This window comes from Motacilla alba, chromosome 7, assembly GCF_015832195.1.
Source record: "Motacilla alba alba isolate MOTALB_02 chromosome 7, Motacilla_alba_V1.0_pri, whole genome shotgun sequence".
NCBI lineage: Eukaryota > Metazoa > Chordata > Aves > Passeriformes > Motacillidae > Motacilla > Motacilla alba.
This window is the reverse complement of record NC_052022.1, coordinates 1,381,466-1,407,130: the sequence shown is the minus strand read 5'-3', so window position 1 is coordinate 1,407,130 and position 25,665 is coordinate 1,381,466. Positions and strand designations below refer to the sequence as shown.

The 25,665-nt window shown below is 50.7% G+C and overlaps 1 protein-coding gene and 1 long non-coding RNA gene across 7 annotated transcripts in view; one reads left to right on the top strand and one right to left on the bottom strand.

Moving 5' to 3' along the window:
- The window catches only part of CACNB4 (calcium voltage-gated channel auxiliary subunit beta 4), an 82,426-nt gene that overhangs the window by 6,066 nt on the left and 50,695 nt on the right, over positions 1–25,665 (bottom strand). For 3 of the 6 annotated variants that reach the window (XR_005257564.1, XR_005257565.1, XM_038142572.1), the window contains 11 exons: positions 20,384–20,503; positions 20,005–20,127; positions 15,699–15,829; positions 14,861–14,937; positions 13,366–13,385; positions 13,177–13,257; positions 11,474–11,532; positions 9,385–9,494; positions 8,333–8,484; positions 7,817–7,912; positions 3,575–3,760 (listed from right to left, as the gene is read on the bottom strand). Coding sequence is in view for 3 of the 6 variants with exons in the window: in XM_038142572.1 (XP_037998500.1) it covers positions 3,575–3,760; positions 7,817–7,912; positions 8,333–8,484; positions 9,385–9,494; positions 11,474–11,532; positions 13,177–13,257; positions 13,366–13,385; positions 14,861–14,937; positions 15,699–15,829; positions 20,005–20,127; positions 20,384–20,503 (1,155 nt within the window). In the remaining 3 variants the exon portion in view is untranslated. The other 3 variants (XR_005257566.1, XM_038142573.1, XM_038142574.1) reach the window with 3 other exon arrangements.
- On the top strand, positions 7,797–11,414 carry LOC119703169. Its single transcript, XR_005257567.1, has 3 exons — positions 7,797–7,935; positions 8,262–8,320; positions 10,926–11,414. It is a non-coding gene; the product is annotated as an uncharacterized LOC119703169 (long non-coding RNA).

Sequence of the window (25,665 nt, the reverse complement as noted above, 5' to 3'; positions counted from 1 at the left end):
TTTCTCTGATCAGGAACAGAACATTCAGGCTGCTACTCTGCTTAGGGAATGTCTAAGCGTCCATTTCTGTGGTTCTGGAAAACATCTGAAGATGTTTGTTTGGGTTGTTTTTAAAGGTGCAGCTCTGGGCCTCATTTAAAACCCTTCCTATGACCAAACCAATGATGGTTAGCCAAGGGGAGGCTAAAATCATTGGATAAGAAATTCTTTCAACTGAAGCACAGAATTTAAATATGTTGACAGAAAATCCCTTCCTAAGATAACTTATTAATTAGAAGCCTTTGCTCTCCTCACGCTCCCATAATGACAATGCCCATCATTTGTCACATGAACAAAGTCAGTTCATATTTTTTTGCCAGTTAATGGCACAGTGAAGAAATAGCCTAAACCAAGTGTTTAGTTTGCTTTCACCATACATTAAACCTCTCAGCAGCATCAGCACCCATCTCTCAGGACAAACTCGGTGCTGAAACTCCAGCCCCTGCTCTCTGGGATATAAAACCTCCCCTCTGCTGCTACAGCCTCTGCCTGGCGACTGCTTCCTGAATAATTGATATCCAAGGCTGCTGCGGCCGGGGCAGGGAGGGAGCAGGGGGTGTGTGCTTACAGCCTGGGGTTGGTGCTGCCAGGGAGACTCCTGGAGAGGGGCCCTGAACGAGGAGCCCCTCTGCAACCTCAGCCCCAGATACTGGGGAGACTCCTGCAGGGGACCCCCATTCTCCTCTGAGCACCAGCTTTTAGTGGGGATTATGGCAAAGGGCTTCAGGAATTGAAGGCAGGCTGGGAGAGCTGGGAATGTTCCCCTGGAGAAGGGAAGGCTCCAGAGAGAGCTCAGAGCCCCTGGCAGGGCCTGGAGGGGCTCCAGGAGAGCTGCAGAGGGACTGGGGACAAGGCCTGGAGGGACAGGAGCCAGGGAATGGCTCCCAGTGCCAGAGGGCAGGGATGGATGGGAGATTGGGAACTGGGAATTCCTGGCTGGGCTGGAATTGCCAGAGCAGCTGGGGCTGCCCCTGGAGCCCTGAAGTGTCCAAGGCCAGGCTGGACACTGGGGCTTGGAGCAGCCTGGGGCAGTGGGAGGTGTCCCTGCCCATGGATGGGCTTTAAGGTCCCATCCAACCCAAACCATTCTGGGGTTCCTGATTCCATGCTGAATTATCCTTGTGTTTATCTGACACAAATGCAGTTTGGATATGTAATCCCCTCACCAATCGTGGCTTTAACTCTGTGCTCACCCCTCTGCCTCCCCTGCGGGAATTCCCCTCTGGGGCTGCAGGAACCTTCCTGCTCCCCTGGCTGTGTGCTCATCCCAGGGCTGCTGCTCATCCCACTCCCGGGGTGTCAGCTGGGACACGCCTGGGCTGGCTACACATGGGTCTGATGGCCCAGGTAACTTTTGATCCTGCTGTGTGACTGGGATGACTGCCTGCAGGGATGGACCTGAAACCCCAATCCCCTGGAGCCTGAGGAACTCATCTCCCCAAAACCTGAGCGACAGGATTTAAATCCATGCACTGAAATGAGGCTAGTCGTGTTTAGAGCTAACCAGTCAGAAGGAAACGACTGGTGCCAAGGAGTTAGAGAACCCCAGGATGGTTTGGGTTGGAAGGGAAATAAATTGAGGATCACCTAATTCCTTCCCCTGCCATGGGCAGGGACACCTTCCCCTGTCCCAGGCTGCTCCAAGCCCCATCCAGCCTGGCCTGGGACACTTCCAGGGATCCAGGGGCAGCCACAGCTTCTCAGAGCAATGAATGTTTTCCTAGGCAAAGATCAAATTTACTCTTCCCCCTCAGCTCAGCATCGAGCTCTTCCTTTAAGGAAGGCAATTCCCAAGGATCAGGTGTGGCAGAGCCAGCACTGCCAGCTGTGCCCTGACTGCTCTGGATCTGTGCCACAGCATGTGACCCTCATGACCTCCGTGAGTCAGGAGTTCAGGCAGAACTTTCAGTTCTCAGTAGGCCACAGTCCAGGCCACAGCCAGGTAGAAATGGGAGTCTCCCAAAAGTGCATTTGGTGAAGCAGGGACAGCCTGTCCCAGCACAGCTCTATCAGGCTCACGCTATGCACCCTTTGGGCTTTTGTTTTTCCGTGCCCGAGGTACCAAGGGCAGAAGGAATATCAAATCTTCCTGCACCACAAGCACCTTTGCTAGTTTAATTAGCCTGAGTGCCTTTTAATTACCACACACATCATCACAGCAAAAGCTGATGCAAATCCTTCACAGGTCTGAATGAGCATAAAACCTCCCCGTGGGCAGCAGGGACGGTGGAGGTCCTTACTGTGAGATACCCCTGGAAAACAGCAGGGCATGAACCCTGGTGGCACGGAAAACCTGCAGCTCTGGTTGGGCATGGATCACTCAGGGAGAAATTTACCCCTCTGCAGAGCACCAGCACCATTGATCCCACCGAAACCCTTTGGAATTCGGGTGAAGTGGGGATTAGGTGATGCATACCTTCAGCCAGCCCACTGCACAGGGGTGATTTTCATCTTCAGTGTGAGTTTTCCCTAAGTAAATGGAGCAACATTTCACAGTTATTGCTGGTGTCCATTGATCAGAGAGAAATAAATGCCTGAAAAAAATTCTGTGGATACACCCGGTTCTCAAAATGAAACTGAAGAGGTGAAAGTTCTGCAGATGGTATTTTATTGGCATGAAGGGATGGAAAACTGAAATTTTAAGGCAAGTGGAGAATGGAAACAACAGTTTACATGTGCACGTTATTATTAGTAACAGAACAGTGCTTGTGCATTCAGCCACTCAGGAGACAGTGACTTGCTGGTCCCAGTAAAACCAAGCAGGGCTTTAGAAAGGTGAGTGCAGGAATTAAGCACCTTCAGGGAAGTGCAGCTCACTCACAGCACAGGCAGCTGGATGTTAACTGAAAACACCAAACAACAGTCATTTCCTCCAAAGCTGTTACCTGCTTCCAGACACTCCACAAGCAGAGCAGACATTTGTTACATTTGTCAGGTGAATTATTCATTAAATGTCATTTGTTCGGGTCTATTTCTGACGTACATTAGCAAGTGACACTCCTGGAGTCCCACACACACTGAAACTTGCAGGGTTTAAAGCTCCCTGCAATCCTGCGCCCCTCAAGCATTCCCAGTTATTAGCCCCAAACATTTCTGGTTTCAAACTGAATAAAGCACGTACTTCTCATTAAGGACTATTTACATGCCACGATTGAAGTGTCAAAGTTCAGCCGAGTCTGAGCTATCCCTGTGGAAAAAAAGGGTCACAATTTTTTTCAATGGGTAAAAAAAAAAAAAAAAAAAAAAAAAAAAAAAAAAAAGTCTTTTATTCACACTCAAAGAACAAACTTTTCCACCCATAAGCGAACGTTTGGTGAAGTTATGAGGGCAGAATAAAAGGGATCGTAACAGAGCTGCCTCCTGGCTAGGAAATGGATGATTATTTTACTTCCCACTAAAGGCAGAGCGTTCCCAGTGCTGAGGAGCTGCCTCCTCCCTGGCTGCACCCCCGGGCTGGCGCCGGCAGCGGCCGAGTGCCCGCGGAGCAGGTGGCAGTGCCAGCAGAGCCCCCGGTGGCCCCGGGGCACGTTCCTACCTGCAGGCCGGAGATGGCGGCGGGGTACGGGGACAGGGCGGCGGGTGCCAGGCTCCTGCCCAGCAGAGGGGTCATGGGCGTGGCGCTGGACGTGTGCGTGGCTCGCCAGTAAGCCTCCAGGTACTCGGCCAGGTGCTCGCAGGCATCCTCCAGCTGGTTCTCGTCCAGGATCACGTCGAACATGTCCTGGGCACGGGGACACAGCGCAGTCACGGCCGGGGACGTGGGGGCACCGCGGGGGTGGCACACCGTCACAGCCAGCCTTGGAACTGTTCGGTGAAGGGGAATCGGGGCAGGGCAGAGGGAGCTGGAGGCATGGAGGGGGCTTCCTGTAACAGCAGGGGGGGACGGGGGGCATGGATGCACGCTGGAAGGCAGCAGGGAGGGATGGGACACTGCGGAGGAATTCCTGGCTGGGAGGGAGGTGAGCCCCTGGGATGGCATTCCCAGAGCAGCTGGGGCTGCCCCTGGATCCCTGGCAGTGTCCCAGGCCAGGCTGGACAGGGCTTGGAGCAGCCTGGGACAGCGGAAAGTGTCCCCGCCATGGCAGGGGTGGCACTGGATGAGGTTTAAGGTCCCTTCCACCCCAAACCATTCCATGATTCTGTGTCTAGAACAGAAAATGGTACAAATGGCTTTAGAAGGTGACCAAGAGCCAAAAGCCCTCAGGAGTCACTGGACGCTGTCCCTGGGTGTTGCATGAGCCCTGTTTTGCTCCTGGGCACAAAATCTTACACTTATTTATTAATTTCCACCGCTGATGCCCCTAAAACCATTCCCAGAGCAGTGAAGGCAGCAGGCACTCCTGACAGCAGCAGCATTCCTGCCTCAGGGAATTCTCCAGACACCTCCTCCATGTGCTGGCTGGAACCACCTCCATCCCTGCCCGTCCTCCAACCTGCCAGAACCAGCAGAGCCCCTCGAGAGAAACACAACCCTATTTTCAGCAGTTCAACTTCCTATCTCATCTCTAATCTTAACTTTGCAAAATACTGCGAGAACAGCACAGGAAACGGAAAATAACTGCAGGTGCTGTGGGTGGAAAGGGCAACCAGCATCAACCACAGGCTGCTCTCTTCCACCTGTTTTTACAGCTCTTATTTCACAGAATAAGATTCAAAATGATAAAGCAGTTTTTTTTCTTCTTTTTTTTTTCATTTATTCTCTCTTTCCAGCATGGCAGAGAGAAGTTTCCTCCTCTGCCAGCAAGGAGGAGTTTCCTTCTAATCAGAATATTCCTAACACTGCATCCCTTGGTCCAGTTCAGTGTTCATTCTCTTCTTTTGCTCCTCTATTTATGCTTTTACTCTTTGGCTATTCACCCACATGCTGATGCACCACACATTCCAGTGTATCACCACTTGTGGAAGAAGTTATCAATTAAAACACAGTTAAATTGGAAATTTAAAATATGTGGTTTGCTTTGGAAAAGATCAAAATTAAACACTGCAATATTCCTGGAGCCCTGCAATATTCCTGGAGCCCTGCAATATTCCTGTGCCCTGCAATGTTCCTGTGTCCTGCAATGTTCCTGTGCCCTGCAATGTTCTTGGATCCCTGCATTATTCCTGTGCCCTGCAATATTCCTGGATCCCTGCAATATTCCTGTGTCCTGCAATGTTCCTGGATCCCTGCAATATTCCTGGATCCCTGCAATGTTCCTGGATCCCTGCAATGTTCCTGGATCCCTGCAATATTCCTGTGCCCTGCAGTGCCCAAGGCTGGCTCGAGCAGCATCAGGGGCAGATTAGCAGGGAATTAATAATGGAAGCAGTTCCTGAGCTCAAATGTGCCCAGCTATTTTTCCAGCTATTTTTACAATGTCTAGACATGCAGCACCAGCTCATTCCTTACGGCTGGCTCTCAGCAGAGGAGCAGAGTGAGGGCTGCCTCCTGTGCAAGGACCTTCCCTTTAAACCAACTCTCCAAATTCTCCTCTTGCAGCAATCTGAGCTGCAAAAGGGATGAGCAGGAGAGAGGGAGCGGTGCCTTTGCTCTCAGCAATGAACTTTTGCTTAATTAAATCGTGGGGCAACGTTAATTTCAAGCCAAGGCAGACTGTCACCTCCCTGGGAGAGCTCAGAGTCAGCACTCCCTTCCTGCCCGTCACCAGGGCAAAGTGCTGAGCTGGTTTGTGAGCAGCTCCTGGGCAGGGCAGGGTGGAAGCAGCCTCGGAGCAGGGCTGGCGTCAAGGCTCAAACCTGGCGCTCTGACATTTGGAGAGGCTTTTCTGATCCAGGGGAGGCCTCACCTGGCTGCCTGCAGCACTGGAACGCAATTCCAGGACTGCTGTTGAGGCAGAGTTCAGTGGATCTGGGGATGGACAATCCCACATGGATCACTCCATGGAATCTGGGAATCCCACGGGTTGGAAGGGACCTGAAAAACATCTCATCCACCCCCTGCCATGGGCAGGGACACGTTCCACTATCCCAGGGTGCTTCAAGCCCTGTCCAGCCTGGCCTGGGACACTTCCAGGGCAGCCACAGCTTCTCTGGTGACTTCTCTCACTTCAGCTGATGGGAGTGAAGCTGAGTAAGAGGAAATCACTGTAGAAAGGGCAAAACAAGGCTGTGAAACTCCCAGGGCTCTGTGTGCAGGTGCCAGAGGAAACACCTTTCACACAGGACAATGTGCAGAGGGCTGCTCTGCGTGAAAGCTCAGGGCAGACACCACAAACAGGGGCAGCTGCACCCCAGCTCCTCAGCTCACACCCACCACGAGCTGGGAACAGGTGTGCTTTAGAGGGATCAGGAGCTGGGAAGGGATGTGCTTTAGAGGGATCAGCAGCTGGCAAGGGGTGTGCTTTAGAGGGATCAGGAGCTGGGAAGGGGTGTGCTTTAGAGGGATCAGGAGCTGGGAAGGGGTGTGCTTTAGAGGGATCAGCAGCTGGGAAGGGATGTGCTTTAGAGGGATCAACAGTTGGGAAGGGATGTGCTTTAGAAGTTGGGAAGGGATGTGCTTTAGAGGGATCAGGAGCTGGGAAGGGATGTGTTTTAGAGGGATCAGGAACTGGGAAGGGATGTGTTTTAGAGGGATCAGGAGCTGGCAAGGGATGTGTTTTAGAAGTTGGGAAGGGATGTGTTTTAGAGGGATCAGGAGCTGGGAAGGGATGTGCTTTAGAGGGATCAGGAGCTGGGAAGGGATGTGCTTTAGAGGGATCAGGAGCTGGGAAGGGATGTGTTTTAGAGGGATCAGCAGCTGGGAAGGGATGTGTTTTAGAGGGATCAGCAGCTGGGAAGGGATGTGCTTTAGAAGTTGGGAAGGGATGTGTTTTAGAGGGATCAGCAGTTGGGAAGGGATGTGCTTTAGAAGTTGGGAAGGGATGTGTTTTAGAGGGATCAGCAGTTGGGAAGGGATGTGCTTTAGAAGTTGGGAAGGGATGAGTTTTAGAGGGATCAGGAGCTGGGAAGGGATGTGCTTTAGAGGGATCAGTTTGTTCTCCAGGACAGTTCCAGTTCTGGTTGGGTTAGTGGGACCTGGATGGCTGACAGGAATAACCCAGCAGCGTTTGAAGAGATCACATCTCAGTAAAAACTTCCATGTGAGAAAGGTACCACAGCTGAGCTCTGCAGAAGAACAGGCTGCCCAGAGAAGCTGGCACTGCCCTGGTACCTCTGCACTCCCATCCCAACATCCCACAGAGATCCCACTCAAAGCCACATCCAAGTGCATTTCCACTGCCTGTCCCAGAAACCAGGTGTGGCTTTCAAAACTAAAAGCAAGTTGAGCTGCCCAAACCCCTGCAGAGCCTCTCCCACAGCCCTGCCCATGAGCCCTGCAGGCCTCTGCTCCATCAGCAGGAATTCAGGACTCCAGGAGAGGAGCAGGATCTTTGATCAGGAGCTGGGAGAGCAGTGGCTGTGCTCGGGATGGCCTGCAGGATCAGGAGCAGGGCTCACATGCCTGCACACTCCCCTCTCCCTCTCCACACACTCCCTGTGCAGACTTTGTCCCTCTGGGAGCTGCAGCTCCACAGATGATGTAATTTGCTAATGAACAGATTTGTTGTCCCCTCCACGTCATTCCTGCCCTGTCACCCTGCCAAAGACCAAAACAAACCCGGGGCAGGAGATTGCCAGGATGAAAGTCTGCAGCACTTTGTGTCTCACGAGTGCAGGGCCGTGTGAGCAGCACCAGGGAGTGATAATGGATGGACCCAGCCCTGCACAGGGATCAGCACATCAGGAATCATCAGAATTCCACAAAGCAGGAGTTCTTCAGCCTCTGCTCTGTACTTACTGGCGGGCATTGTGCAAGTTTATCAGCTGCCACCAACTGGACGTTCAAGTGTTTGCTTTGTGACTTCCCTCTGGACTTGATCAGTCGCTGCAGAACCTGCCAGGAGGAAAGGGCAAAAGGTGAGTTTAAGGATCGTTTATCTCCCTAAAGCTCAGCCTGACATCCCCCTGAGGGATTACCGAGGGCAGAAGCTCTCCATAAAACACAGCCCTTGAATATCCCAAACCTTTCTGATAACCCCTCTGAGAACTGGCAACATTTCCCTCTGGATCATGTCTGAGCCCTTGAAAAATTTCAAATGCATTTCTGCTTCATCCTGCTTTAAGTCCTAAGTTATTTGTGACAATAGAGGAGCATGAAAATTATATTTAGACAGAATTATCTGGATTGCTGGATGGACTGCAGCACACCAGCAGTGCATTATGTCACTTTTTCTCCTTCTCAGGTGCAGATTCCACACTGCCCGTTCCCACCCTGCCCTCCAGCTCCCTCCTGGATCTTAAGGTGAGGAATTACCTTTGGAGAGGACACCTTCACATGGACAATAATTGGTGCTAGAGATGTCTTGATCAGCTGTGCAGGGTGGTTTATAGTGTCTGCATCCAGGACAACCAGCTGTAAGGACCTGGCCAGCTCAAAGATTCTTTCAATCTCACTCTGCACTTCAGCTGCAAAGGAGAACAAAGCAGGTGAAACCACTGGGATCAAAGTGCCCTCACCCACTCACTGTCACAGATTCCACATGGGAACTGAGGGCACTGCCATAAAGTAACCCGTTACCTGCACCTCTAGTGCAAGCACTCACTCAGGATGGCAGAGATTTGGAATTTGGGTTTGTTTTTTACCAAACCCAACTCCTCTTAGATCCTGAGAAGGTGGCCCAGAGAGCAGGATGTTGGAATGCATGTGACGCACAGAAATTTCCACCCTTGTGCAAGAAAGAATCACACAATCACAGAACCATCAAGGCTGGAAAAGACCTCCAAGATCATGGAGTCCAAATAAAAATTCCTCAGGCCACTGCTGCCCAGCAGTCCTGACACTGAGGAGAGGAGCAGGACCCAAAGTCTCACGGCCAGACAGCAAATTTCAGCTGTAACTGCTCAAAATTGAACACAAAACTGGTCCCAGGGTCAGGAATGACATTTCCTTGGCTGCACAAGTGGAAGCTCTTTGGCTCCTTGTGATGTGGAATTAAAAGCACAGGGCTGGGAAGGAGGAGGAGCTGGGAGGCCAGCTCAGGATTCTGCAGTAAAATGCTGTAGACGCATTTAAATCTGCTGGGATCTTGGGAATGGCTGGAGCTGAGCCAGGGGAGGGTCAGGTTGGATTTAGGGCAAGGTGCTGGCACTGCCCAGGCTCCCCAGGGAATGGGCACATTCCCAAGAGCTCCAGCAGGGTTTGGACAGCACTCCCAGAGATGCCCAGGTGGGATTTTGGGGTGTCTGTGAGGGTCAGGAGCTGGATCCATGATGCTGAGGGTCCCTTCCAGCTCAGAGTGAAGCTGGAATCGTGTCCTGCCCCCTGTGTGTAAGCACAGGCTAAGTGCAGCTGTGCCAGGGCCTTACCTAGGCTGGACCTGGTGTTGGAGCGCTCAATGATGGCCCTCTTGCTGGGGTTATTGAGCACAGACCTCTTGGCCAGCGAGATGTCAGCTGTCACTCTGGTTATGGATATCCTGGCAGGAGAGCACAGCACACACAAACACAGGAGTGGGATTTCCACAGCCCATTTTCCACAGCCACAGCCCACCCCAAAGGGCAAACACAACCAAACACGCTCAGGCACGTTTCCAGACGAGTTATGGCATCATGAAAGAACAAATGAACAGAGGTGCTGGGTGACTGGGATGTGTTTCCTATTCCCTGAGCCCTGGGATGGAGTTCCTGCTCTTCTCCTTAGTGCATTAATTACCTCTCCTCCTCCCAGCTCACTCATCTCCTGCGTGAATTTACACAGTGCCATAAATGCTGGGAGTACGTGAGGCTTGGGGCACCCAGAGCAAGGGAGCTGCAATGGAGCAGCAGTTCCTCTTCCCTCAGAGTTACACCAGGAGTAAACCCAGCCCAGCGGACAGGGAGCTGTGCAGGGGCTGGCATGAGCAGGAGAAAAGGAGGTGGAGCTCTCTGGGCTGCTTGAACTCAAGTTTTAACTTCACTGCACCTCTTTAACTTAAGGCAGGTGATTTATTCACTTCATCTGTCAGTGAGTTAGAAAGACACAAAATGTTACAAAGCAAAGACCACGCAACCCCTTCATGTGCAATACAACTAGGAGGCCTGGGATGAGCCAAGGAGGCAGGAAAAATGGAAAGAAAGCAGGCTGGGAACGACCAGCAGCTTTTGCACAGAACCTGACATTTATGCAGCTCTAAGTGGAATTTTCGGCTGCAGGGCTAAAAAGAAGTGCAGTTATTTTTCTGTGTAATACATAAATAAATGCATTCAGTGGAGGCCAAAAGTAAAAATGAGTTGAAAACAGAAAGGAATGGACTGTGGGTCTTGGGCTCGCTGGCCAGCAGGGGAGGTTGCAGTTACAAAGGAAGGAGCTGGCCAAGGCAATTCAGAGGCAGGGAAGGAGTCAGGTCTCTTGATGCCTCTGGAAAGGCTCTTCCTTGGACACTCAGCTCCTTCCTTGGTAATGTGGACCTCTCCCAGAGCTGCCAAAGAGATGGAAAGAAAGAAAGAAAAAAGAAAAGGGAGGGAGGAGAAAGACCACAAAGCCACAAAAGTTGGCAGAAGGACCAAGAAGCAGCTTTTTCCTGAGTTCCTCAGAGCTAAATCAATGGTCTCAGGCTGCTGGTGGCACTGAGCTCTGCTCTGCTGAAATGTCATCCTCCCACCTGATCCAGCTGCCAATACTGCTGATGGAATTAGGACTTCCAGAAAATCACTTGAGCTGAGCAGCTCAGGACAGGCCAGGAGAGGAGAGACTGCACAGAAGCTGATCATTAAACGTTCTCTCTGAGCTGTTCAGGGATCAGTTCAGCACCGCCACCTCCTCACTCCTAAAATCCATAAATCCTGCTCCAGCTCTTCTACAGAACATCATTTTCCCTGCCCTGGTGGTTTGGGTATTTCAAACCTGACTCAGTGTTAAGTGTTACCAGCCTCTTTTCCCAGCTGGAATATCCCGAGCTAACTGGGAAGGGCAGAACATCCCAAAGATGCAGCAGACACCTGCAAGGACTGAGGTGACACCAAGCCAGTGCTCCTAGCAAGGAAATCCAAATTATCCTCTACAGCTCACCAGGAAATGCTCCAGCTGAAGATGAACCCTCCTTACAATTCTTCTTCTGTGCTTTATTTCTCAGCATTTCCTTCTTCCAACCACCCTTTCCAGTATTTTTGCCTACTTAAGGCAGACAAAATAAAATCTCAAATAAGGAATATTTTAGAGCTGCTTTTTTCTGAAGTGTTGGGGAGACACTGAGACAGATTTTTTGTGTTAAACTAAGAAATCCTAGCCCAGCCATGGCAGAAATGCAGACATGTGCACCCCTAGTAACACAAGAGCTGTGTCCCACTCTTCAGTGGTGACACAAAGCCAGAAAATCAGCTTTGATCATGCAGCAAACCCTCTGGCATTAAAAAAAAAATTGACTGAAATGTTAGTAACACATGGGCCAAGCAGCATGAGAAGGACAGAGTTTCTCACCTCCCATCAAACCTGTGCTTCAGGAAGTCAAAGAGAGCTTTCTGCATCATGTCTGTCACCTTGGCAGAGGGGAGAAGATTGAGCAGGGGGATGGACAGGGAGAGAGAGAAGCCAAAAGGAAGGAAAGAGGTGAGTAGAAGGCAGGGATACAGCCAACAATCCACACCCTTGCTGGGCAGAACCATCCCAGTGCCACTCGGCAGTAGATCCCTGAGGTTTCCTGACTCGCTGCCCCAGGAGCAGAGCTGTCCCTGCGTGTGCTCCTGCCCTGGGCACTCCTCACCCCCTGCACACCCAGCGCCACTGGCAAAGCTGCACACAGGGCACAGCACCTGGGCTTTTCCTGCACAGCACTGGCACAGGGGGCTGCAGCCTGCAGGGATGAGCTCTGTCCTGCTGGGGGACCGCTCTCACTGAGGGATGACAGCAAAAAAATGGCACGTTCCCACTGCTGGAGCTGGGAGCACAGCGGAGCTGCCCAGCCCCAAGAGCTGCCATCCCTGCCACCTGATTTATTGAGCAGCTCCTTGTCCTCTGCAGGACAGCTCAGGCTGGCAATTATTATCTGCCAGGCCAGGCAGCAGCTTCATCAAAGCCCCCAGGCCTCTCTGCCAGTTTATTTCCCTCTTTCCAACTGATTCCTTCAGCATTTAGCCAGGAAAAAAAACAAACCAGTCAAAATAAATTCCCCCAAGGAAGATCCAAGTATTTTTGTTATTGAAATTAATATTCTGGGTTACCATTTGTATGTTCAAGGTGTTGTGTTTGGTGTTGTTTGAGTCAAAAAAAGAGACAGGGTGGCAGATTTGAAGAGGTTTTTATGAACAAGCAGCCTCTCTCCCCTCCAAACTCGAGAGGTGAATTGATCTGTGGTGCAGCACAGAGGGAATTTACTCCTGTCAAAAACTTCCCCATCAAATTAAAAGGCAGAGAGCAGAACATGAAGTATCTGCTCTGCTGAGCTGCACCTTCAGCCACTCTCACATAAAAACAAGGCCAGAACACTGCATTATGCCAGGGCTGTCACCTCCCTAAAAGAACCATTCCAATTTGTTTAATAATATCCTATAAATTACCGACAACATTAATTAGGCTTAATGAAGTACATCTTTGATTTTATGTTCATTTAGTTCCTGGTTCAGCACTTCCCAGAGGGCTGAGCTCCCTGAATTGCCCTGCTAAAAGTCTCTGCTCGTTTCAGCACGTGGGAAATGCTCACTTGAACCTAAAAAAGGCTGTCCTGGTTATCTGGGCACATTATCCTGCCCACTCCCACCTGGGCAATCTTTTAGGAGGGTTAAAGGTTTCTTTGCAAAATATTTGAATTTATTAATGAAGTGAAAACAGGAGAACAAGGAAGCTCCTTCAAATGTTTTGCTAATTAAGTTCAAAGCACGGGCTGGTTTGATGAGCATTTTTCATGTGTAGAGTCCAGCTCATTAATCTGACTTCTTGCAGCAGACACAAATTCTCTTTTTTACTTGATTTAATCAGGAATGGGTGCACTGAAGAGAATGGATTTGCACTGTGCCTGAAACAGTACAAGTCAGGGGTAACTCAGCTCTTGCAGAACATTTTGGTAATTATTTAGGCTAAATCACTTGAAATTATCATAAACCAGTTGCACTGAGCCACGCACAGAACTACTGAGGATTATCAGGGATAATGAAAGTTGAATTAATTGCAAACACCTCAGTTCATACCTCATAGCCTTTGAGCGATGGGCCCACCAACACCACAGGTCTCATTGATGGCACCACATCATAGGGGGGAATGTGCTCTGTCTAGAGGGAAAAAACAGCCCTTCAGATCATCAGTCAGACAAATCCACAGGGAAAACCTGGCAGTGATGAATTGGGAGGAAATGAAATGGAAACAAAAGCATCACTTACCACTTTTTGTTTCTGTTTTGCTAGAAGACCAAATGAGAACTTGGTTAAAACACACCCAGGCAACCAGAAATCCCTTTGCAAAGCACTCTGAGTTCTGTCTGAGCACCTCCCTCTGCTCAGGCCTGACTAAACTGGGCAATCTGCATTGAACTGGGCAATCTGCATTAAACTGGGCAATCTGTGCAATTAACTGGGCAATCTGTGCATTAAACTGGTCATTCCATACATTTAACTGGGCAATCTGTGCATTAAACTGGGCATTCCATATATTAAAATGGGCAATCTGTGCATTAAACTGGGCATTCCATATATTAAAATGGGCAATCTATGCATTAAACTGGGCATTCCATACATTTAACTGGGCAATCTGTGCATTAAACTGGGCATTCCATATATTAAAATGGGCAATCTGTGCATTAAACTGGGCATTCCACACATTTATTTGGGCAATCTATGCATTAAACTGGGCATTCCATACATTTAACTGGGCATTCTGTGCATTAAACTGGGCAATCTGCATTAAACTAGGCAATCTGTGCAATTAACTGGGCAATCTGTGCATTAAACTGGGCATTCCATACATTTAACTGGGCAATCTGTGCATTAAACTGGGCATTCCATATATTAAAATGGGCAATCTGTGCATTAAACTGGGCATTCCACACATTTATTTGGGCAATCTGTGCATTAAACTGGGCATTCCATACATTTAACTGGGCAATCTGTGCATTAAACTGGGCATTCCATACATTTAACTGGGCATTCTGTGCATTGAACTGGGCAATCTGCATTAAACTGGGCAATCTGTGCATTAAACTGGGCAATCTGTGCAATTAACTGGGCAATCTGTGCATTAAACTGGGCATTCCATACATTTAACTGGGCAATCTGCATTAAACTGGGCATTCTATATATTAAACTGGGCAATCTGTGCATTAAACTGGGCATTCAATATATTAAGCTGGGCATTCTGTGCATTTAACTGGCCATTCAATGTATTAAACTGGGAAATCTGTGCATTAAACTGGGCATTCCATACATTAAACTGGGCATTCTATACATTAAACTGGACCTTCTGTGCATTAAACTGGGTATTCTATACATTAAACTGGGTATTCTACACATTTAACTGGGCATTCTGTGCATTAAACTGGGTATTCTATACATTAAACTGGGTATTCTACACATTTAACTGGACCTTCTGTGCATTAAACTGGGTATTCTATACATTAAACTGGGTATTCTATACATTAAACTGGGCATTCTGTGCATTACACTGGGCATTCAGTGCATTACACTGGGCAGTTGCCACTGCTCCCAAGGATTTTCCCAGCCCTGGGGCACTCCTGCAGGCTGGGGACAGCTGTCCTCGTCCCCTGGGCATGCCGATGACACGATTATCTCAGGAACTCAGCAAGGGGACACCTGCATTTCTCACGTGGGGTCTCTGAACAGAATTCCCAGCAGGGGTTTCCTTGAATAAATCCTGCCCTACCTGTGGCTGTAGGTGTGGCTCGAAACGTGCCAGAAACCATCTCTCCAAGGCTGGAAGAAGAATTCCCACTGGATTTCCTACAGCAGCAGGAAGATCTCCATTAACACCAGGCACCCCAAAATGTGGGAGGTTTGGGGGAGGAATCGTCCCGTGAGGAATCACAGGGTCATACCGACAGAACTAACTAAAAAAGCTAAATATTAACTGCTTTATCATTATAATATGGAATTTTATCATACAAATCCAGGAGCATCTCACTGAACTCAGCCATTTCTCTGAATGCCGAGACCCACTGGCTGCCCCTGAAGTTGTGTCAAAAATTATGGAAGAAATTTGGATGCTGTTCAACCATTGTGAAAGCACTTCCCAGGTTTATCTCCCAGACCTTTTTCCAGGGATTTGCAATCTCCAGGTGTGGCAGGGTGGAGACTCAAAAACCTCAGGTTGGAAGATGAAGAATAAAGGATGACAAAGCTGATCTTACACATTCTGGTTTGGGCCAAAATGGGGAGAAAAGAAAAAAAGGAAGAAAAAAACCCACAGCCTAAGAAAAGCCGGGAAAAATCTGACTTCGAGCTCAAGCTGACTTAAGGCCACGGGCACACGAAACTCTCAGAAAAACCTGTCATTATCCCTCGCTGCTCTTTCCTGAGGTCAAACCCATTTTTGTTTCCCATCACCAACACCTCCCGCTCCCCGCAAATCCGTCCTCCCGCCGGGAATCCCAAACCCAACACCGCAAATGCCCTGCAATAAAGCGGCAGCAGGCGACCTTTGGAAGTCTTGCCAGGGCTGAGGGGGGATTTGAGGAGGTTTGCGAAGGCCAGGGCGTGCTCACCCTCCGTGGAAGCGGCCCCTCTTCTGCTCCTGCTGGATGCGGATGTTCTCCAGGCGCAGCGGGCTCGGGATGAAGCCGATCTCGCAGCCCTCCTTCACCAGCCTCCCTATCCACCAGTCGTTGTTGTATTTCTGCAACACAGCGAGGCTCCTGCCCACTCCAGCTCCCAAAGCCCCTCCCTTTGTTACCTCCAAGGTGTCACAGCAGGCCAGGGTGGTGGGTGACAGAGCCACGCCTGCAGCTGTCAGCTCCAGCTGCAGACAAGCCTGGAGACCCTTTGATTTTGGTTACATTGCATTGTGTACTTTTCATTGCTGAGAATCTTAATACACAAAAACCAATCCATACCTTTGCCTTTACCTACAGCCTGTCGTGACTACCATCATTAACATGTGGTCAGTACTATCCAATCCTATGAGTTAGTATGCCACAGTTTAAGCTCAAAGCTGTTTATCAGTTTTCCTGCAGTGGAAAATTCTTAAACCTTTTTTCAGCTTGCCACGTGGACGTGTCTTGTTTGCCCGTGGTATATTTCTGCTTGGTAAAAACATCTTTTTGTTTGTCAGCTCATCCTTTGCTCCAAGTCATAGAGCCTCTTTCCATCTCCACATAACCTTTGCTTTCTTAGCTGTCCAGCAAGACCAGCTCAGCAATCCTCAATCTACACATCTTATTATTTTCTATATCAAAGCATGCTCCCATCTCTATTTCATTCTAGGTTCTACATTCAGAGAGCTTTCAGCCAAGCACACGTGTCTGTGAGACTTTCTTGTCAAACTTTCATCCTTCCCAACAGTTTCCCCCACTCCTTAACTCCACCCTGGACAATGAACCAGGCCCATGTGGGAGAGCAGAGCACCGAGGCCGTTTCCCCTCATCCCGGCCCTTGCTGATTTAATTTCAAGGTTGATTTAATGAGCAGAGCCCATTTCTTGGAGCTGAGGCCACCCAACAACCTCCCAGCAGCAAACATAAAAATAACACCTCCAGCTTCCCATCAAATATTGCTTGTCATATTTAATGGTCTAGACAAAAGATCACCACTTTCCCCTCTTCCTCTCCAGGTATTTGTAGGAATGTTATTAACAGGTTATGACAGATGAAGAAAAATTCTCCTTTAGGAAGAAACTTCAATATATACCTAGAGCACAGCATTTTATCACTGACCTTTAGTAACATATATTTTTCTGCTTTATTGAAAGTCTGGTCTGTCCCTAATGATGGCAAAAATGAAAAGCAGCATCCCGGTGGATATTGGAGTGGAAAAGGATTTGTTGTAGCTGCTGCCAGCAGAGCTTTTGAAGAAAAGTATCTGAAAAGCCTCTCCTCTGTTCTGCTTCATTAGGCAGCTCGGTGTTCAAAAGAAACATTGCTTTTCACAACTGACTCTGGAGTCATTAGGAGCAGCACGAGTGGATGGCTTTTGTTTGCCTGCCTCGAGGAAAAGCCATCACAGAGATCTCATCTTCGAGATCATCCCTGCTCCTGGCTCCACATTTGCAAGCACTTCAGCTCCTGCAGGAACACAGAAACACCCCGGCCCTGCTGTCAAAGGTGCAGCAGTGCCTGGGGATGACTCTGAAACTCAAGAGACCCGGCCCTGAAAAACAAATGGGTTTTTATCAACCCAGATATCTGAACGTTAACCCAATCATAAAGATGAACATGTAATAAAAAAACCTCTTTATCCTCTTTTATATATTTAGGCAAGAGGTTGCATTATTTGATCACTGCAGCTAAGTATTTATTCCTCCTGCTGTTCTGACCTTGATTCACACAGTGGCACTGAGCAAAGCTTTATGTGAAGTATGTTAAGTTCCAGTCTGTGAACCAGACAAATCCTTCAGGATTCAGCATCCTGCTGTTGGAAATCAGTGAAGTGAGAGGTTGTGGAGCCCCTGGATCCCTGGCAGTGCCCCAGGCCAGGCTGGACAGGGTTTGGAGCAGCCTGGGACAGTGGGAGGTGTCCCTGCCCAGGGCAGGGGGGTGGCACTGGATGGGCTTTAAGGTCCCTTCCCACCCAAACCAGTCTGACTCTACGAAACCAAGCTCTGCAAAACCTGAGTTCCAAGGGCACTGCCTGCTCCACTTTGGCTCCAAAGGCACAGCCTGACCATGGGCATCTTTCTTTATGGACCTCGGAGTGATGCCTCCAGATATGGGATCAGAATCAGCCCTCTGGAGAGGGACTGGGGACAAAGGATGGAGGGACAGGACACAGGGAATGGCTCCCACTGCCAGAGGGCAGGGATGGATGGGAGACTGGGGAGAAATTCCTGCCTGGGAGGGCGGGCAGGCCCTGGCACAGGGAAGCTCTGGAGTGATTCCTGAGAAGGCCACGGAGATGCTCCAAGGACTGGAGATTCTCTCTGGAGACAAAACGCAGAGAAAGAATTGCTCCAAAGATCTCCTTTTCTTACCCCTCCCTGCCTTCTCCCCATGGTGTCTCCCAGATCCTGATGCTGGACCAGAGCAGCACATGGAACTGTGGATGGTGTCTGGAGAGGGAAAGGCTCCAGGGAGAGCTCAGAGCCCCTGGCAGGGCCTGGAGGGGCTCCAGGAGAGCTGCAGAGGGACTGGGGACAAGGCCTGGAGGGACAGGACACAGGGAATGGCTCCCACTGCCAGAGGGCAGGGATGGATGGGATTCTGGAGAGGAATTCCTGGCTGGGAGGGTGGGCAGGCCCTGGCACAGGTGCCCAGAGAAGCTGGGGCTGCCCCTGGATCCCTGGCAGTGTCCCAGGCCAGGCTGGACAGGGCTTGGAGCAGCCTGGGACAGTGGGAATGTCCCTGCCCATTTAAGGTCCTTTCCATCCCAAACCAGTGTGGGTCATGCTGAGAGCACCTGAACACACAAATGCCAAGGCTGCAGTGAGGAGCACAGGATTGATCTGCATTAGGTCATCCCCTCCCTCTGTTCCTCTGTGTGTGGGAGGAGCACGTTCCCTCCCCTGGTTGCCATGCCCATGATTCCTTCTGCTCCGTCAGGAATTGTTGCCATTTCATCCTTTAAGCAGGCACACAATGTATAGTTTGGAGGAGACAGATGAGACATACAGGACGCAGCCTCAAAATAGCAGCTCCTCACTCACTGCCTCTGCTCCATCCTGCCAGAGAGGGTGACCTGACTCTGCACCCAGCTCAGCAACATTCCAAAACTTGGAATCACTGAAAAAACAAATCCTGCCAAGCCTTTCTGCGGCGTGGGGAACCATTCCCCAAATCCTGCTGAGCTCCAGCTCCAGGCAGGCTGAGCTGACAAACACCAGTACCCAGATGGTTTCCAGCTCAGTGGCAATGTGATCCCGGGTTTTTAGACCTTGGGAGGCAACTCACGGAATGCCAAGACATGGATTCGGGACACTTGTCTGGAAAAATGTACAGGGCAGCATGACAGGAGCTTGGCGTGTGCAACTCCATCAGTGTCCTGACAATAATGGTGGCCACGTCCAGGAAAACCAAGATTAAAAAGTGGAAAAAGGGAATTTACTGCCTTTCCCTCTGAGGGAGAGGGGGTGTGAAGCAATTCCCTGCTCCAGCACCAGAGGAGGGGCAGCAGCAGGTGTCTTCCTCCTGAATGTGCTCTGTCTAAGGGAGATCAGTGCTCTGGAGTGATGACGAACACGTGTTCAAAGAAAGACACAGATGAGCACTGAACACCCCAAAATAAACCCAAAATGCAGAGATGAAAAAGTGCTTTTGCAAGCTGCAAGCCTCTGTACCAATCCACAGCACGACAGGGGGTTATGCAAATGTGGAGGGCTCACTTCAGATAAAAAATTGCATAAAATATGCTCAGCATGCAATAAAATGCAATTTTCTCTACCAAAGCCATACTCAGGGCTCATTTATTCCATTTTTCCCCTTATTTTTCCATCTGTCCTCTTCAGGATTTTCTTTGCTTACTGCATTATCCTAAGTGTTACTTCCCCTCTGGAAGGGAGCCTATCTGGTGTTTTTTTGAAGACCTGGCATGACCTGGTGCTGCTCCAAGGAATCCTCAGTGCTCCACGGAATCCCTTTCTCCTGCACCATCCTGATCCATCACAAACTGGCTCTGATGAAAAGAACCTGAACCCACCCCTTTAAAGGGTATTATTTCCTTCCTGTGTGATGGAATTCCAACGTGTTGGTTACACCAAATGTTCCAACAGGCAGGATGAGCACCCCAGGGTGCAGGAACTCAAGGAGGGATGAAGAACCAGCTCATCCTCACTGTGCCCTCCTGGATATGGCTCAGCTGTTCAAATCAAAGCCCTTGGCCTGCAGAAAGATTCCCTTTCCCATCCCCTTCTCCTGGTTTTACCTCTTTAATGTGGAGGAAGTCCTTGGCATCGAAGGAGATGGCAGTGCTTGGGACAGGAACATCTTCATCCAGAGCCCCGCAGTAACTCACGTTGGTCTTGACAGCAAATGCTACTGGTTTGGACTGCAAACAGAAAAAAACACATCAAAAACAATGAGAACTTCTCATCCAGAAAAATTCAGCCCTAGTCATTTCACCCAGGCCAGCAGAGTTCAGCTCCCTGGAGAACATCCCCATTTAGAGGAGAATTTACACTCAATTCCCCAAACATCTTCTCTGCAGGTACTTTGACTCACAAGCCAAAGCATTTCAGAAGGAAATGTGAATTTGACCAGCAGGCAGAAGGCACCTGGCCCATGACTTAGAGACAGGAACACACCTTGGCCCTCTCAAGCTGGATGGCCGCTTGCTGCTCCCTTTCCTGGCGGATTGCTTCCCTGTCCTCTTCCAAAGAGACATCAGAGTCTGAGGGTCTGCTCGTGTACGAATCTGCTGAGCCCTGAAAGGAAAGCCAGGTCACTAAGAAAACACAGGAAAGGAACAGAAATCCCCTCCCCAGTCAAATTAAAAAAAAAATACTTTAAATGGAATCGGTTTCTTCGTGTTTTTGGAGTGAATTTTACAAAGACAAAAACGCTGAGAAAACCTCTCTCCTTCACTTTCTTACTGACACGGTGAAATCCAGCTCAGCTCTGGGCACTGTCCAAAAGTCTTTATAATATTCATATCCTGTTTGACAGCCTCAGACTCAGGATTGTCAAGGGTTAGGTCACATCAAATATAATTAAGGAATGATAAAGCCTGGTTTGAATCATCCCTCCCCATGAATATGCTCTGTTGTGTAAGGGCTTTGTTCTCATTCACACAGAGCTTTCTTCTGGGCTTCCAGGGGGGAAAAGTGGCAAAAATGGCATTATTAAAGCTGCTCAGCAGCTCTGCATTGATACCACACGGAAGCAGCATGTTCAGGCAGCAGCAGAGAGCATCAGCCTGCAAGGGGGGAAAGAAGCTGCCACAGCTGGATTTTTGCCATTTTTGGACATTTTTCAGGATACCTGACAAGCCCTGAGGTGTGGAGTGGCTTCTGTCTTTATAGAGACCAGCCCGACTCCAGCATCCCACTGGGGCCAGTGGAAAAACAGAGCTTTAACCTTGCAAAACAGAGAATATTTACTCCTGACCAATCTGTGGCTCTGTGCGTTCCAACAGAGCCGCTCCACAGCATCACATCCTTATTATTTTTTCCCTTACATTGATTTATATCCTGCAGCACAGGCACTGTAGAGTTCAATATTCTTACTGTCCATGTAAAGTCACATAATCTTAAACACTGCTGTGAATCCATGGCCATCCCTGTGGATCCATGTCCATCCCTGTGGATCCCTATCCATCCCTGTGGATCCGCATCCATCCCTGTGGATCCACATCCATCCCTGTGGATCCCTATCCATCCCTGTGGATCCGCATCCATCCCTGTGGATCGGCATCCATCCCTGTGGATCCGCATCCATCCCTGTGGATCGGCATCCATCCCTGTGGATCCACATCCATCCCTGTGGATCCATGTCCATCCCTGTGGATCCACATCCATCCCTGTGGATCTCCATCCATCCCCGTGGATCTATGTCCATCCCTGTGGATCTCCATCCATCCCTGTGGATCCACATCCATCCCCGTGGATCTATGTCCATCCCTGTGGATCTGCATCCATCCCTGTGGATCTATGTCCATCCCTGTGGATCTCCATCCATCCCCGTGGATCTATGTCCATCCCTGTGGATCTATGTCCATCCCTGTGGATCCACATCCATCCCTGTGGATCCACATCCATCCCTGTGGATCTCCATCCATCCCCGTGGATCTATGTCCATCCCTGTGGACCCACATCCATCCCTGTGGACCCACATCCATCCCTGGGGATCCGCATCCATCCCCGTGGACCCACATCCCTCAGGATTCTGCTGGCTCAGAACCACTGATGAGCCTGTGCTCTTGCCTTGTTCCATACTCATTTGGGGAAAGGCAGATCTCCCCCAGGCCAAGAACAGGATTTGCCAACAGGAGCTTCACCCCCAGCTGTGATTTTGAACACACCAGAAAATTCCTTCCAGGACACCCCGCAGCCAGGGAGAGCTGGGAAATGCTGGGAAGGGCTGGGAAGAGGAAGAGTTCGGGGTCCTGAGCTGGAACAAGTGCAGCATCCCCAGGCTGAACAGTGGCATTAGGAGCTGGCAGCAGCTCAGCTCTTCGCAGCTGGGAAGCTGCACATCCTCCTTCCTCCTGCTTCCTGCGGGATGGAGCAGAGAGCAGGGAACTGCCAGGCCTCACCCAGACACCTCTTAGTGCCTGGGCACCCTTTCCATGGGGAAATTCCTGCTGTGCCCACCCTGAGCTGCCCCAGGCCAGCCTGAGGCCGTTCCCTCTGCTCCTGTCCCTGTTCCCTGGGAGCAGAGCCCGACCCCCCCGGCTGTGCCCTCCTGGCAGGGAATTCCAGAGAGGGAAAAGATCCCTGGGGATCCTCCTTTGCTCCAGGCTGAGCCCCTTCCCAGCTCCCTCAGGGATTCCCCAGCCCCTTCCCAGCTCCCTCAGGGATTCCCCAGCCCCTTCCCAGCTCCCTCAGGAATTCTCCAGCCTCTTCCCAGCTCCCTCAGGGATTCCCCAGCCCCTTCCCAGCTCCCTCAGGAATTCTCCAGCCTCTTCCCAGCTCCATTCCCTTCCCTGGCCCCGCTCCAGCCCCTCAGGGTCCCTCTCATCCCAGAGCTGTGCCCAGCCCTGGAGGTGCCCCAGCAGTGCCAGCACAGGGACGGGCAGTGCCCTGGGGCTGTGTCACACCGGGGCTGGCACATCCCAGGGGCCTCTTGCCCAGCTGGGCACCCCTGGGGCACTGCTGGTCATTTGCTCACCCGGGTGTGATGTGCTCCAGCCCAGCTCAGTGAGGGAACTGAACCCGATGGCAGCCCTGAGCTGGACACACAGCACCCGGCCTGGTTTGTGCCGCTGTGTGTTGAACAGTGAACAGTTAGTGCTGTCAGAACAGCACAGGCTGAGGCAGAGCAGCTGATGCTGCCAGGCCACCCCCGGCTGCTCCGTGTGCCAGGCTGAGCTCGCCCGTGTGCCAAGAGCCAGGGATTGGTAGGATCCCAGCCGCACGATCCCGGCGCTCCCCACGGCCAGAGCCTTATCTGGAGGATGCAGCCCCAGGACTGTGACTCACGGGGTGCTGAGCTGCGGCAGCACGCTGGAGAGCAGGCACCTTTCTGCAAATAGCAGCAAGAGGGGCAGAAAAGGAGCCCGGCTCGCACGGAATTTTGGGCTCTGTTTGAAATGTTTGATTGGAGATCAGAATTATTGCCAGAAATATTGACAGAGTATTGCCCAACAATCCGACACAAACACTGCTGTCTGCTCAGCACCAAGCGCAGTGAGTTCTGCTCTGGCAGCTCCTACTTGCTGAAACTGCAGTAGGGAAGGAGAGGAAAAGAAAGAAGAAAGGCATTTCCCATCTTTTTTTGTAGACCAGGATGTTCCTAAAGGGAGAATTTCTTAATGGGAAGGGTGGTCAGACACTGGCAGGGAAGGCTGGAGTCTCCATCCCTGCAGGTGTCCAGGGAAGGACTGGACGTGGCTCTCAGTGCTCTGGGCTGGGGACAAGGGGAGGGTTTGGGCACAGCTAGGACACAATCTTGGAGGGCTTTTCCAACCTTGGTGATTCTCTAAAAAGACCCTTTAATTTCTTTATTTTCCCACTGCTTAGAGCAGCAGCCTGCTCATTTGGGGATATCACCTGTGCCCACAGTTTCACACATCATATTTGAGGACCAATAATCAATCCCACCCTTACCTAACCCAAATCCCACGTCCCTCTGGGAGACAGAGGAACTTTGTCAAGTGGGGCTTCAGTGAGCTCAAGTGACACCAGATTTGGCAATTTGAAACAAACAGGCTTTTCCAGATAAGTACATTATTCGAGGCAATGAAAGACTCGTTGCTTACTTCACAGCCTTTATACTTTGGGCTCCCGTGAATTCATTTTTTGTGCAATTTATTATTTATTTTCTCCCTCTCTCATCAACTAATATAATTCAGCTTGGCTAAAAAGGAGCCTTGAAGCAATCCCAAAAATGCCAGGGAGAAGGGTAAAGCAGAAAGAACAGTGGGTCTGCTCATTGTTATTCTCCTGCTCACTGACTGGTCTTGCACATGGGGCTGCTGCAGGACGTGCCGAGGTAGAAAGGGTGGCACAACATTCCTGGTGAATGGGGATGCCCCAGCATTTCAGGGAAGAACAGGTGACAAGAATCCTCTTCCTGGACACTACAACATCCAGCCACATCCAGCCTTTGTGCTCACTGAAGGAATAATCAACCTTTAGCTGTTACAGCTAAAAAATAAAGACTTACTGAGCTTGCAAATAATTTTCCCCCAAGTGCCATAAATCCACAGCTCTCCCTCCATCCCTAAGGAATGCTCTGTCACACTGCTAGGGCAATTAAAGCAGCAATCCATTAGCAGCTCCAATCGGCCAGATGAAAGGCAGCCTCTCCTGAAAAGATTTAGGGTGCTGGGGGTCCATCCCAACCCGGAGAGCCTTTGGGGTCACATCCCTGCTCCCGGAGAGCTCCTGCCCTCCCCACCGGGCCAGGCAGGGCCTCACTGCAGCAGCCCCTCCCTGGCCCTCCTGTGCCCTGCAATGAGCAGGCAGCGGGCACACAGGAAGGCAGCTCTGCTGGGAACAGGAGGGACGGCACTGCAAAGGGCTGGCAGGGGCAGAGCTCCCCCAGGCAGCCAGGGCCTGGGAATGTGCAGCTGGGATAATATCCCAGCTGGGGGCAGCACAGAATGCTTCACCCTCTGTGCCATCCTCTCCTTCCATGCTCCCCTCGCTTCCTCCCCAACACCAACCCCACCTGGCACCTCCCAGCTTCCCCACAGGCTTTTGGATACTCATCCTGCAAGACTTGGGAAGCCAAATTCCCACAGATCCCAAAGGTCCTGTCCTGATGTCAAACTCAGAGATTACCCACCAGACCAAAAGGCTGAACCAGAGGTCGCTCCAAAGCTTTGAAATTGGTCAGGAGCTCAACTGAACATACTTGAGCAGACATGGGACCATGGAATCCCAGACTGGTTTGGGTTGGCAGGGACCTTACAGCTCATCTCCTTCCAGGGCAGTCCTTGCTCCAAGCCCTGTCCAGCCTGGCCTCGGGCACTGCCAGGGATCCAGGGCAGCCCCAGCTGCTCTGGGAATGCCAGCCCAGCCAGGAATTCCCAATTCCCAATCTCCCATCCATCCCTGCCCTCTGGCAGTGGGAGCCATTCCCTGGCTCCTGTCCCTCCATCCCTTGTCCCCAGTCCCTCTGAAGCTCTCCTGGAGCCCCTCCAGGCCCTGCCAGGGGCTCTGAGGTCTCTCCAGAGCCTTCTCTTCCTCAGTCTGAACTCCCCCAGCCCTCCCAGCCCTTTCCCTGGCAGAAAGCTTCCACCAGCCCATCCTCCCTTTCCCCCAAGACAAATCCATGACAAACTGGAGGCTCAGCTCAGAAGAAGCCCAAGAGCCCTCAGCCCTCTGCAAGCTCCCGGGAGAATCGAGGCCACGTCCCTCCCCGAGGAGCTCCCAGAGCCCTGCTGGAGCTCCTGACACAGCACAAGGAGAGCAAACAGGCA